The following is a 14,079-nucleotide window of genomic DNA, read 5'->3' on the forward strand; positions in this document are numbered from 1 at the left end:
CTGTGTTATCTTTTTTCTTGGATGGCTTAGCCTAAAGGTTCGTAAGTTTTGCTGGTATTCTTTTAATAATCAATTTTGTGTTCCTTTGAATCTTTTCTGTTTTCTTTTCCTTCTTTTTATTAATTTTTACTTTGAGTTTTATTATGCCTTCAAACTACTTTATGTACTTTACTCCTCCCTTTCTAGCTTTTTTGAGCTGGAAGCTTGGGTGATTGATTTTAAGTATTTCTTCCTTTCCAAAGTAAGTATTTATTTATTTATTTTACAAAATCTCTATTTGAAAAACAGAGTTATAAAGGGAGAGAGAAACAGGGTGTGGGGGGAGAGAGAGTGCCGGAGTCCAGCTCCAGCTGAGTTCGGAACTCGCGAAGGGTGCGTGGATGAGGCGCAAAGAAAGAAAGAGAAAGAAAGAGACGGACCACTAGTAACTCTTCATCATCATAATGGACCACGCACAAAAGCTGTCCGCTTTGTTTATACAAAATCAGTCAAACTCTGGCTCAGGCTTTTTAGGTCACGCTCAAGCGGGGGTTTCTAAAGATAACTCTGCCATTTGTTTCACCTAAGGCTAGGTTGCTGTTCATCTGGCACCTGGCGCCTGGCTAGGAAAAGGTTTTCAACAGATGATGCGTATCAGTCAGTAGCACATTCCTACCACAATTGGTCTTGAGATAGTCAAGGAAGGAAGGGGCCTAAAAGATCAAAGAAAGAAGGAAAGAATAGATTCCCACTACACCTGAAGATAGAACTCCCTTGATTAGCATAGGATCAAAAGGGGAGTTAGCACCCTTGATTAGCATAGGATTAAAAGGGGGAGTTAACACTCTTGATTAACATATTGCCACAGGACGCAGCCCTAACAGCGATAATAGCTCTTTGGCTAAAAACGGCACTAGCAACATTAGCTTCTAAGTTCCTATTGACGTTTAACAGTAACTCCGCAGAGGCAGGCAATGCCTAAATAGATTACAGAATTCTCAGTGGGGTTGTCCGGTGTCCATGCAAAGGGAGGTGGAGCTGCATTCAGGTAGTTGTAGAGACATCCGCCAGGCCTTGCCACACAGCAGGAAGTTCCTTGCAACCTTGCCTGCAATGGAGCCATGCTCTTCACACCTTCCTGTCTTCCACCCCCATCACACGGACTCCAGCAAGAGAGAAAGAGAGAGAGAGAGAGAGAGAGAGAATCTTCCATCCACTGATTTCCTCCTTAAATGTCTGCTATGACCAGGACTGGACCAGACCAATGGCGAGCCTGGAACTCCACTTGGGTGTCCCACATGGTGACAGGGGCCCAAGTACCTAGGCTGTCATCTACTGTCTTTCCAGGCACATGAGCAAGGAGCTGGATTGAAAGTAGTGAAGCTGCCACTCAGACTAAGGTTTTTATGTGATGCGGGCATGACAGGCAGCTACTGAGACCATTATAGCACAACACCAATCCCTCTAAGATAAGATTTTAAAAGTGTAAATTTTCATCTGCCAACTGATTATGATCTGTTCCATGAATGCTGATTTTCCTTATTCCCATCAATTTCAACATATATACTTTTATTGCTGTGTTATCATTTTGATCTCTGAATTCTTTTGAAAATTTTCTTTCAAAAATACTTACTTGTTTATTTGAAAGGTGGAGGGAATATATTCTGTCAGCTGGTTTATTCCCTGAATGGCTGCAATTGCTAGGTCTGGGCGGGGCCAAAGTCAGGAGCCAAGTTTCCTATCCTGGCTTCCCATGTATGGCAGGTACCAAGAACATGGGCCATCTTCTATTGGTTTTCCAGGTGCATTAACTGGAGTAGGAGAGTGAAGAGAGAGAGAGATTGATTACCCATCTTCTGTAATTCACTCTCCAAGAGCCCATGAAAGCAGTGACTGGGCCAGGGTGAAGCCAAGAGCCTGGAATTTAATCTGGGTCTCGCACATGAGTGATAAGAACCCAACTACTTGATGTATTACCACTGCCACTCAGGATGTGAATTAGCAGGAAGCTGGATTTGGGAGTGGAGGTGGGACTTCAACCCAGGAAATTTGATATGGGATTTGACATCTCAGCTGGCTGGCGTCTTAATTGCTTTGCCAAATGCTCACCCAGTGAAATATGTCTTTTTATGTGTTAACATTTGTATACTTTCAATATTTTAAAATAATGATTCAGATTTGATTTTTTTTGTGATAAGAAACTATAGGATTTCAGTCATTTGCATGAGACCAGTCCTAAGGTTTGTCCTTGAGAATGTTCCAGATGCATCTAAAAAGAAATTGTACTTTTGTTGCTTTTGGTTGAATTATTCTGTATCAGTCTTTTTTTTTCTAAGCTGCTGGTGTTCTCACTTAGCTTTTTCCAGCAGCAGACCTTTGAATCCCTGAGAGCCTGTCTGGTGCCTGGGAATTGTGGCACAAAGTGGCCAGCAGCAACTTTGTTCTTTTGTCTTGCCATCGTTTCTTTGGGTGGTTTTCTCATGAAGTTCTTCCTGCTGAAATGCTTAACTGTAAATAATTTTCCTGATGTCCTAGAGCGTATTCCAGAGCATCGACTTACAGTAAATTCTAGACATGACACTAGAATGACTTTGCTTTGAATGGGCCAGGTTTTACTAGAATAACTTTGCTTTGGATGGGCCGGGTTTTACGCACTTTAATGAGATCTGAACTTTTGTACTGGGAGTTAGTGTCTGGCAGAGCTTTTCCTCAGATGCTCAGCTTGAAACTCAAAATTCATTTGTTAAGAATATCTTGGGCTAGGCTATGGCATAGTAGCCTAAGTTTCTGCTTATGTTGCCAGTATCCCATATGTATGCTGGTACAATCCCAGCTGTTTCACTTCCAATCCAGTTCCCTGCTTTTGGCCTGGGAAGACAGTGGAAGATGGCTCAAATCCTTGGGTTCAAATCCCTTCACTTAAGTGGAAAACCTAAAAGACGCTCCTGGCTCCAGGCTTCAGCCATACTCAGCTCAGGCCATTGTGGTCATTTGGGGAGTGAACCAATGGATGAAAGTTTCTCTCTCTCTCTGATAATAACAACCCAAATAGGATAATTTTACACTGATAGAAAAATTTTTTTCTTCAAGGAAATGCTTTTAATATTACAATCTACCAGAATAAACTTAGTTATGCCTAAACTACATCCTTGCAACCATTTTTAAACAAGAAAGAGATAAATTTTTTACTTCATAGATTTCTCTATTCACCTTTCTCATGGAAGATTTGCCCATCCTCTCTCCCCTGTCTCGGTCTCCTCCTCTGTGGATCATAAATACAGTTCTGAGAAACGCTTCCTCTTGACCTGCATGTGGCTCCCTCCCTTCCCCACTGCCCATCACTGGCTGCATCAGACCCCTTCTGTATGACATAGAAAATAACATTCCTCGTTGATTAATAGCTCAATCTCTTTCCCATTTTCCTTAGAGTTACATCTTCTGTATCCAGCTATCTTGATGGTAAAGGGTTTCATCAATATTTCTGCCAGAGAAGGTGTACAAAGGATCCTTCTCGGCGAAAAGGGGATGAATGGTCACCTGTTTATTCTTAGAATAAGTATATTGCTATCTATTTTCCATATTTCATCTCACTGAATGACAGTCCTACAAGAGCAGCAACTTTTCCTGTTTTGTTTGTTGCTGTATCTGCTACCTATGTGGCAGTTTCTGTCACATAGTGGGTATTCAGTAGTCATGCAGTTAAATAAAATAGCATAAATGCATCATATAGCTGTCATTCATTACTGTTTTTGTGACTGTTAGAACTGCCCTATTGGGGGATATCTGTTTGTGGTGTTGTAATCCTTTGGATTGGGAAATGTACTTTGTATGTGAGAGTTTATAATAAATAGCTGCCTTTGTCTGACTTTCTTCACCATTTTATTGGGAAGAAGATAGGATCCTTGTTTATACTGCAGCAGGTTACAAGGCGTACCTACTGAGCTGTGTTGCCTCTAGGGGAGCATGGCAGTTCCACTAGAGCCCCTGCCTCCCAGCTTGTGGGAATGAGTGCTTCCTCCGTGTCGGGGAAAGCTACAGTGCTTCCAGGTGGGGATTTGAACGCTGAGAGATTCCTGTTGAAAATCCACAACAGGGCCCGGCGCGGTGGCGCAAGTGGTTAAAGGTCCTCACCTTGCACGCCCAGGATCCCATATGGGCACTGGTTCTAATCCCGGCAGCCCCGCTTCCCTTCCGGCTCCCTGCCTGTGGCCTGGGAAAGCAGTCGAGGACAGCCCAAAGCTTTGGGACCCTGCACCCGCGTGGGAGACCCGGAAGAGGCTCCTGGCTTCGGATCGGTATAGTGTCGGCCCGTTGCGCTCACTTGGGGAGTGAATCATTGGACGGAAGATCTTCCTCTCTGTCTCTCCTCTCTGTATATCCGCCTTTCCAATAAAAAAAAATAATAAAATAAATCTTTAAAAAAAAAGAAAATCCACAACAGCACATGTCCCAAACAAGTCATCTTTATGGATAAATAAGGTAAATAGGCATTTACAAGATTATTACAGCAGTTATCTGGCTGATGCAGAGGGTTAACATGCTGGCACTCCTTTTAAGCTGTTTGCTGTAACATTCACAGACTCTATTTGACTAGGATTTTAGAGTGTTGTAATACATTTAATTTGTAACATACTAAAAGTACATGTGAAAAATGAGAATTCTAACAAAGAATAAACAGTGTCCTTAGTTACAAGATTAAGAACAGCTATAAAATGGGATTAATGATACTATGTGTTCCAGTACATGTAGTTTACATTAATATCCTATTTGATTTCTAGCACCATTTTTATGTTTTTCTTAAATAAATGACTTAATTCCTTGAGGTATGTTTTTTTTTTAATTGCAGTACCAGATATTTAACATAAAAGTCACCATCTTAATCATTTTTAAGTGTATAGTTCAGTGACATTAAATACATTTACAGAGGCTGGCATTGTGGCACGATGGGTTAAGCTGCTGCTTGCAACATCTGGATTCCATATCTGAGTGCTAGTTTGAGCTCTAGACGCTCTGCTTTTGATCGAGCTCCTTGCTAATATGCTTAGGACAGCAGTGGCTGACCCTTGGTGCCCATGTGGGAGAGCCAGGATGACCGTTTAGTGAATGAAGCAGCAGATGGAAGATATTTCTTTCTCTTTCTCTTTCCCCATCTCTTTTTCTTCCTTACTCTCCACCCCTCCCTTTTCTGTCACTGCTTTCAATAATAAATAAATCTTTAAAAACTTAAAAAAAAAATCCTAAATATAATGTCATAGCCATCATTACCATCCATCTGTGAAACACATTTCATCTTTTAAAATTAGCTTCATTCATTAAACTGTAACACCATGTTTTTATTTTTCTTGGCTAATTGTCTAGAAGACAGAAAGATATGACAAGAGTCAGTATTCTTGCGTTATTCCTTAGAGGAAAAGGTTCGATTTTTAACCTTTGGTTGTTGTATTTTCTGTGAGCTTTCCCTATGTGACTTTTATTGTCATGAGAATGTTTATTTCTTAATTGGTGAGATTTTGCTTAGTTTTATCATATACATGTCCTGTAAAATTGAGATAATTGTGCTTTTTTTCCTCTCTTCATTCCATCAATGATGTGTATTACATGGTTCAAATTTCATATGCTGATCCTTCCTTGTGTTTCAGGAATCATTCCCTCTTTGTTGTTATTATTATTTTTTAAGATTTATTTTTTATTGTAAAGCCAGATATACGGAGAGAAGGAGAGGCAGAGAGGAAGATCTTCTGTCCGATGATTCACTCTCCAAGTGACCGCAATGGCCAGTGCTGCACTGATCCAAAGCCAGGACAGAAACTTTCTCCAGGTCTCCGACATGGGTGCAGAGTCCCAAGGCTTTGGGCTATCCTTGACTACTTTTCTAGGCCACAAGCAGGGAGCTAGATGGGAACTTGAGCTGCTGGTATTAGAACCGCTGCCCGTATGGGATCCCAACACATTCTAGGCGAGGACTTTAGCCGCTAGGCCGCAGCGTTGGGACCAGGAATCAATCCCTCATTATTATGCACTGAATTCAATTTGCTGTCCTTAGATTTTTGCATCAGTGTTAATGAGGAATGTTGGTCTGTCGTTTTCTGTCATTGTCTTGCGTGTCGGGGTAATGCTGTTGTCGTGGAATTAGTTATAAAGTTTTGCCTCATTTTGAATTCTTTGGAAGACTAAGAGAAGAGTTAGTGTTAGTGGTATTATTTCTTTAACTTTGAGTGGAGTTCTCTTATGAAGCCACTTTTTTCAGAGCTTTGTTGAAAGGCTAATGATTTATTTTGGTTTTGGTTGAAAGATAGACAAGCAAAATTTAATCCACTGGTTCACTTTCCAAATGCCCACAACAGCTGGGATTTGTTCACACCAAAACCAGGAGCTGGTTAATCAATCTGATTTCTCAGTTAGGTGGCAGGGACCCAGATGTTTGAGCATCATCCACTACCTGCAAGGATATCTTCATAATGGATACCGGGTGATAAGTAGGAGTGAATTTGGACTCAGGCACTCCTATATGGTATCTATGCAGATGTCCCAAATGATGTTTAAAACACTACACTAGGGGCCTGCCTCTCTTGGAAGAGTTTTGATTGCTCTTTCACTTTCTTTCCTTGGGCTTCTGCCATCCACAGGGAAGAGCTGGATAAAACTCCTGGCTCCCAACTTTGTATGGTCCAGTCCTGGCTGTTGTGCCATCTACTGAGTAAACCAACGGATCTAAGATCTTTTTTTTCTGTTTTTGCCTCTCTTTTAATTCTTCCAAAAAAAAATAGAAAAGATTATCCTTTTTGTCCTTCAGAGGTTTATAAAGTGTCTTTTTTTTTAATGTCTTATTGTGGCTATCTTTAAGTTCATCTCTATTAGAATTGATTGCAGCTTCTTGGAGGATAATATTTGTTTAATTCATCCAATTTGGGAGGTCTTCAGTCAGTACTTGCTGAAATATTGTTTCTACCCCCATTTATTCTCCATTTTATTCCTGGCATTCCAACAGTGTATTCATTGGTTCCCTTGATGGTGTTTTAAAATTCTGGCATATTTCTTCAGTAATTTTTCTCTTCCTTTGTCTTGTTTTTAAGTTCACTGATTTCTTTCTTATGACTAGTTAAATCTGCTTTTGTCTCTAGTGAAAATTTTAATTATTGTTTATTTTGATTTCAATATTTCTATTTAGTTTTTAACCTTCTAATTTAACTCTTATTTAGTTTCTACATTGCTTTTTCTTTTTTTTCAGCATCTTTAAGAAAGTTATCCTGTAGTCTTTATTATATTCTGCCATGAAATCTTTTTCTCATGGGACAGTTTCTATTGCTTTGTTTTCCTTTGTGATGTTTTCCTGTTTCTTTGTATTTCTCGTATTTTTGTTGTTGTTGTTGAAAATTGATTACTGAGTACTGATGTGGTAACTCTAGATGTCACTTTTCTGCGTACGTGTGTGTGTGTGTGTTTTGAATTCTATAGATCGTATTTGTTGAAAAGCAACCTCTTTTTGAATGCCCCAGTCTTTAAATTCTTGCTCTCAAAAGGAGAAGAGAAAAAATGAAAGGAATGAAAAGATGTTGGCTGTTTAAGTTTGATGGATGTCACTTTAGCCTGACTAGGAGGTTTCCTTGGTCTGTTTTCTGGTTCTATAATTACATATCTGAGACTAGCTAATTCGTAATGAACAGTTATTTATTTGTCTAACGGTTCTGTAAGCTGGGAGGTCTGAGAGTGTGGTTCTAGTGTCTGAGGAGGATCTTGATACTGTACCACCCCATGGAATATGTGAATGTTCAAGAGATAGCAAAATCGAGCAGGAGAGAGCCATGTTTTCTTTTACAGAATATCTACTCAGCTGATAACACGCCCACTCATTGATACAAACCCAGCATGACCTCATCATCTCTTAATAGCACCCACTTCCCAACCCTGTGTTATTGAGATTTGTCAACATGTGCATTTTTTTTTGCAAGAGCACATTTAAGTCATTGCATCCTGTTCCTGTCCTCTCAAATTCATGCCTTCCCCACCCCCCCATAGAAAATGCATTATTTCTATCCCAAAAGTCTAGGACTTTTCAGTCCTTACAGAATCAACTCACAAATTCAAAGCCCAGAGTATTAACTGTATTAGATTCAGGTATTATCTAAATTAGCTTAAGGCATGCTCATTCTAAAGCAAATTAATGTCCAGCTGCTATCCTGGAATTTGAGCCAGGCATAGGATAGACATTGCCATTCTAGAAGAAATATCAAAAAGTAAAGGGTAGCTATTCCTAAGTAAGCCCCAAATCCAGCAGGGAATACAACAGTTAGTTTTGAACTTGAAAAAATAATCTCGTTTGATTCAGCATCCTGCATCCTGGGCATAGCGCTGTGTGGCTTGGACCCATAAGGCTTCAGGCAGTTCCGCTCCTATGGTTTTGCCTAGTGTAATTCACCTAGGTGCTCTCACAGTTTAGTGTCATGCCTGCAGCTTTCCCAGTGTGCAGTTACTCATTAGTGTCTCTACAGCTCTGAGACCTTAGAGTTCCCCTACTCCCAGAGCTCCACTGTGATTTGCTTTGCTGGTGACTCTTTGTGGTAGTTCTGACTCCACTTTCCACTTAGCATTGTCCTAATAGATGCTCTCTGTGCTGAACCTTACGAATCTCTTTCTGGGCTTCTAGGCTATCTGCAACATCTTAAATTTAGATGGAGAAACCTGTGCCCAAACACTCTTCCATTTTAGTGCCCATAGAATTCACAGTGACACAAGAACTCCATCTGGGTTCACTGAAGCCATTGTTGGGACAGTAGAGGAGTACAGTGCTAGGACTCAGGGAGCACAGTGCCTTGTTGGGAGCAGAGTGTTGAATTGATGCTGGGTAGTCACCAGGGAGGATACTCTGGGCCTCTCCTTCCAATCCATCCTGCTTTATAGAGCTCTAGGCTTGTTTTGAGAAAGAGCATCCTTGGAGATCTTGCAGATGTGGCAAGTACCTTTGGGATCATTGTTGAGTTGTCTTAATGAATAGTACTTGGCATCCTTATATCAATGCTAACCCCTTTATCAAGAATTGTTTGGCCACCCTCTTGATATGATCACCTAATGAAGACCTTTCATGTTCAGATTTTTAAAATTGTTATTATTTTCAAAATTTTCTATTCTGCTTCCTTTAACTTATCTTATTGTAAATAAATTAAATTGTATTTCTAAATATGATTGTCTGGGATATTATGATATGAAATTAATAGTAACCATACAGTTCATTCACTATTTTTCTAAGAAATTTCCTTTCCCATATAGCCTTGTTCATTGCTTTTAATTTTTACTTTCTGTAAAACCCTGGTGCATTTTCACAGATCAACCAACTTCTTTACTGCATTATAACAGGATGGCCTTTCCCCCAGTTTTCAACAACTTTGTTTCTGATTTCTGTTTGAGACTTCTGCATCCAAATGCCCATTACATCTATATTTTTACTAAGATTCTGACCATGACCATTTAACTAATCCTTAATCTCCCTACAGTTCTTTTTCTTTTCTTGAGCTCTCACCAGAATTTCCAATAAAGCTCTGCTCATGGCAATATAGACTTATTTTTCTGCATATTCCCCCGAATTCTTTCAGCCCCTATGCATTACTCAGTTGTAAAAGATGCTTCTGTGTTTTCAGGTATGTATTATATCAAAACCCTCTCCAGGTACCAGTTTGCGCTTAGTATTTTTCTTGCTGCTCTCACAGAATACCTAAGACCGTGTAACATTTCAGAGGTTGGAAAATTCAGGATCATGGCATTGTTTTGATTTGTGGCAAAGGCCTTTGTTTTATCTTTTCCTTTGGGAGAAAAACAAGGGCAAGAGAGAGTCAAATTTGCTTTTATAACAAATCAGCTATTGACAAAAATAATCTTCCTTAGATTAAAAGGACAATAGCCTAATTTTTGAGGAAAAGCATCTGTAGATTGGGGAGAAATTGTAGAAGTGTTTTCCAAGTTGCAGAGAGGAGCTATCTTTTAAAGCAAAGGTATCACTCCTCCCAGCCCCACACCAGATTTCCATTATAAAGCCTAGGGAATGAGATATTGAGAGTAATCCAGTTAGACTAGTTGACTGTTATCTACAGTCAGATCTGACTGATGAAATTGGACTCCTTAAAGGCATTTGAAGCTAGAATGTGTCCGGTCAATGACTGGCCGCCAGATCTTCCCAGGAACACACCTAATCTCTATTCAGCAAAATGTCCACTGAGCTCCACTGTGAATTTTAGGCCTATTGTGCCCCTTAAGATCAATCTTGAACGTTATATGATCTGAGTCACCTTTAGCAGGCCCTGCTTCCCAAAGCCATTGCACTCAGAATTGTGTCCCACTCATAAACCTTGGGACATGTGCAGACCACAGCACAATGCTTGCAACAATGGGGCTGAGATGCAATACCAGGGCCAGAAGCCTCTTTTTCTTGGCTTGTTTGATTAGACACAGAAATTGGTGATTAGAACACAAATTCCTAATATTTAGAGGACAGGGTTCTTTGTTTTACTCCAACCCTCATTCTCGAAGTTTTGTGTAGATTGGTCTAGAAAAGGTGTGCATCTGCCTCCCATGAGTTGGTGTTTTGGGAGGAATATGTAGTGGCTACTGTTTTAAAAGCTGACATTGACTGAAAGCAGCTGCAATTGTCTGCAACTTATAATTCAAGTTTTTTTTTTTTGAAGTTGAAACCTTCAGTAGCTCCTCGTGTTCCAAAATAGCTATATCAGACCAGTTCTGCCAGTATAATTCTTATTTAAGTGAAGCAGATTCCTGATGTTTCCTGTTCTGACATATTCCTAGATCATTTTGTCTTTGGATACAAAGCAATATTAATTTATTTGAAAGATTTACTTGAAGATTCATTTATTTATTTGAAAGTAAAAGTTTGCAGAGAGAGAAAGAATCTTAACTCCCAGATGGTTGCAATTGCAAGGGTCAGGCCAAACCAAAGCCAAGAGCTTCTGGGTCTCCCATGTGGGGGCCAGAAGCCAAACACTTAGGCCATCCTTCACTGCTTTTTCTAGGCCATTAGCAGGAAGCTGGATTGGAAGTGGAGCAACCAGGACACTTCCAAAAAGGGCTTTTCCTGCCACACTGCAACACAGGCCCCCCAAATATATTTATTAAATATTAAGAAAGAAATTTGATATTAGAAATTAGACACTAATTTTTCTTAGTAACAGTTATGCTTTTTTTTTTTTAATAGTTACTTTAGGGCCCAGCATGATAGTCTAGTGGCTAAAGTCCTCGCCTTGCTTCAGCCAGGATCCCATACGGGCACCAGTTTGTGTCCCAGGGACCCTGCTTCCCATTCATCCTCCTGTTAGTGGACTAGGAAAGCAGTTGAGGTTGGCTCAAATATATATATATATCTATTTAACTGGTAATGGCATGATGCTTGGTCTCTGTCCTTGGCACTAAATCAAAGTAAGGAAGACAGATTTGAGGGTAAAGGAAAGAACGGTAAATCTGTTAACAGATGTAGCCAGTAGCAGATCCCTGTGTCTCAAGAACTTCTTTCCTCACCAATGAGGATGCTTTGAGGTTTTTCAAAAGGCAACAAAGAAGTGAAGGCTGATCTGACAAAATTGTGAAGCTGCTGCAAGCCCTTGGTGTGAAGCATTGAAGCTTGTCACTACGTCAATGGCAATACGTTCCTTCTCTATTTCATCGTGATGGTCCTTGAGGTCTTTGGTAGTGAGATTTGGCCAAGCTTGAACAGGATGCCTTGTTGGAGTTGTCTGGTTACCATGATGGCCTAAGGGGACCTTGGCATCGGGGCAACGTGCTGAAAATCTCCTGCCCAGACTTGGAATTGCCCTAAATTAAAACCCTGGAGACCATACTGGCCACCATGGTATTGTCTGTTGAAGCAGTGTATGAGGTCTCAAGTCCAGTCATGATAATCTTCCAGGGCTAGGTTTGCCACTCAATTCAGTGAGCTAAGCTACAGGGGCCTGGCTGGGAGACTGGGGCCTGATGGCATCTAGCATCTGCATTTAAGGCATTGTCTGGGGCTTGGTTTCAAAGACTTATTCAAGAAATTAGCAGTCTTCTAACACACTTCTTTGTTATAATTTCCCACTCCCCTATATTATGCTTTGCATTTTTCGGCAGTAGCTCTCCTTTGTACTTAACTTCATATCTATGCCATACTTATATTGCATTTGCAACAATTTTATTGGTAATTTTAGACATTATCTCTATTCTCCTTTTTAAAATGAGGATTTGAATATTTTTACACAGTCTCTGCTTGCCTTGAAACCATTTACATGTCTATTTTATGATGTCCTTATATAGTTACATCACAATTTTATTTTATATGATTATCACTACTGAAAAAAATTTATGATTGAGCCATGTTTATATGTGTGTATATATAGTGTCTTATTACTGAAAATACTTTTTTTGTTTTACTTGAGTTGGTTGCTTTTTATTCTTTGCTTAGTTTTATATTTTATTTTAGTTTTTGCTTATATTAATATCAGTTCTTCAGGTGTTTCAATAATTTTCTTAACACTTGGATATTCTTTCGCTTGAAAATCACTTTGTTTTATTTTGGCTAGATGTCTAAAATTTTTTCTAAAAAAATTATTTTTAAAGTCTAGCAACTTTTTTATACTAACATTTGATTATTTTTAAGATTTATTCATTTTTATTCGAAAGATATATATAGAGAAAGATCTTTCATCCGCTGGGTGACTCCCCAAATGGCTGCAACAGCCAGGGATGAGTTGAAAAGGAGGGATCAGGAGCTTTTTCTCGGCCTCCCATATGGGTGCAGGGACCTAAGGCCTTGAGCCATCCTCCACCACTGCTTTCCCGGGTGCATTAACAGGGAGCTGGATCAGAACCTGAGTAGCCAGGACATGAACTGTGGCTCATGTGGATGCCTGCACTACAGAAGCAGGATTAACTGGCCTTAGTAGTCCAACAGTTTTATTAGAATATGCGCTGATGTTTTTTTTTAATAGCTGCTATTTTTAGGCACTAATTGTTCCTTTTCATTCATAGTTTCTAATCTTTTTTTCACTTCTGAAAATGGCCAAAACAACCAGATTTGAAGCGGTAGCCAGGAACTCCATCTTAGTCTTCCCGAAGACGAACACAGGGCTCATCCTTGTGCTTTCACAAGCCAGCCTCCGATGCTTTCCCTGAAGTGGAGCTGCCAGGGCTAGAACCAGCACTCCCAGAAGGAATGCCTGTGTTGTAAGCAGTGTTTTAACCAGCTATGCCGTGATGCTGACCTGTATGAATTTTAGATATCACTGTGGTCAAATAATTGATTTTTGCTCATTATTAGTTTTTTTTTAATCTAAAGACATTTTTCTTTGTTTTCAGATGATACAGCAGTGTTTGAGTTGATACAACTAGTTCCACCAGGTATTGTATTTATATATCAATAAGATAATTGAGATGAGAATTTCTTTCAATGAACTATGTTTGAAAAAAATCTCATTTGTTCTCACTTTTTGCAAACTAAGAGTAAAATTGAGTTTCTGCAGTTGGACCATGTTTTAAATGTCACTCAACATATAATGACAATTTCAGAAAAATGACCTAACAGGCATTGGATATGTTGTTCTAAAATGTAATAAATATTAATTAAAAATGGAAAATGATTTATCATCATCCTAGGATATTTTGTAAAGATCATAAATTGATGCTTCAGCAACTGTTTTTGTTTTTTTATTATTAGTGAAATTGGGTGGGAAGAAATATTATAAACAAACAAATATACATAATGGAGACCAGTTAATAAGTGATAGTAATTTCTGTGATTATAGAAGAATTCTCTCTTAATCATGTTATTCTTTATGTAAAAATGGCAAATTCTATTTTATTAAATGTTAGTAATCTGGAAATTTTAAATATTCATTCTTACACTTAACTCAGGCCCCCATAGATTCTACAAAATATCTTATTTTCATTATATGATTATAATGGTAGATAGAAAAATATAGAGTAGAAATTAAGTTTGAGAGTAAAGACGTCATGTCAAACGTGGCCTGTATTTATGAAAGATGATTTTTTTTCTTAGTGACTTGTGGGCACTCAATGAGTTAACATGAACATTCCCATTGTCCAAAAGGCAAGCAGATAGGATTA

At 39.2% G+C, this 14,079-nt stretch overlaps 1 protein-coding gene across 2 annotated transcripts in view; it reads left to right on the forward strand.

The window, feature by feature from the left end:
• The window catches only part of SPATA6 (spermatogenesis associated 6), a 106,581-nt gene that overhangs the window by 22,408 nt on the left and 70,094 nt on the right, over positions 1-14,079 (forward strand). The window contains exon 4 of one of the 2 annotated variants that reach the window (XM_040978680.1): positions 13,312-13,353. The exons of the other annotated variant lie outside the window; for it this stretch is intronic. Coding sequence (XP_040834614.1) covers positions 13,312-13,353 — 42 coding nt within the window. The remainder of the gene's footprint in view (positions 1-13,311; positions 13,354-14,079) is intronic. 2 annotated transcript variants of the gene reach the window in all.

Source organism: Ochotona curzoniae, unplaced genomic scaffold (genome assembly GCF_017591425.1).
Source record: "Ochotona curzoniae isolate NIBS_2020 unplaced genomic scaffold, NIBS_Ocur_1.0 contig_291, whole genome shotgun sequence".
NCBI classification, from domain to species: Eukaryota; Metazoa; Chordata; class Mammalia; order Lagomorpha; family Ochotonidae; genus Ochotona; species Ochotona curzoniae.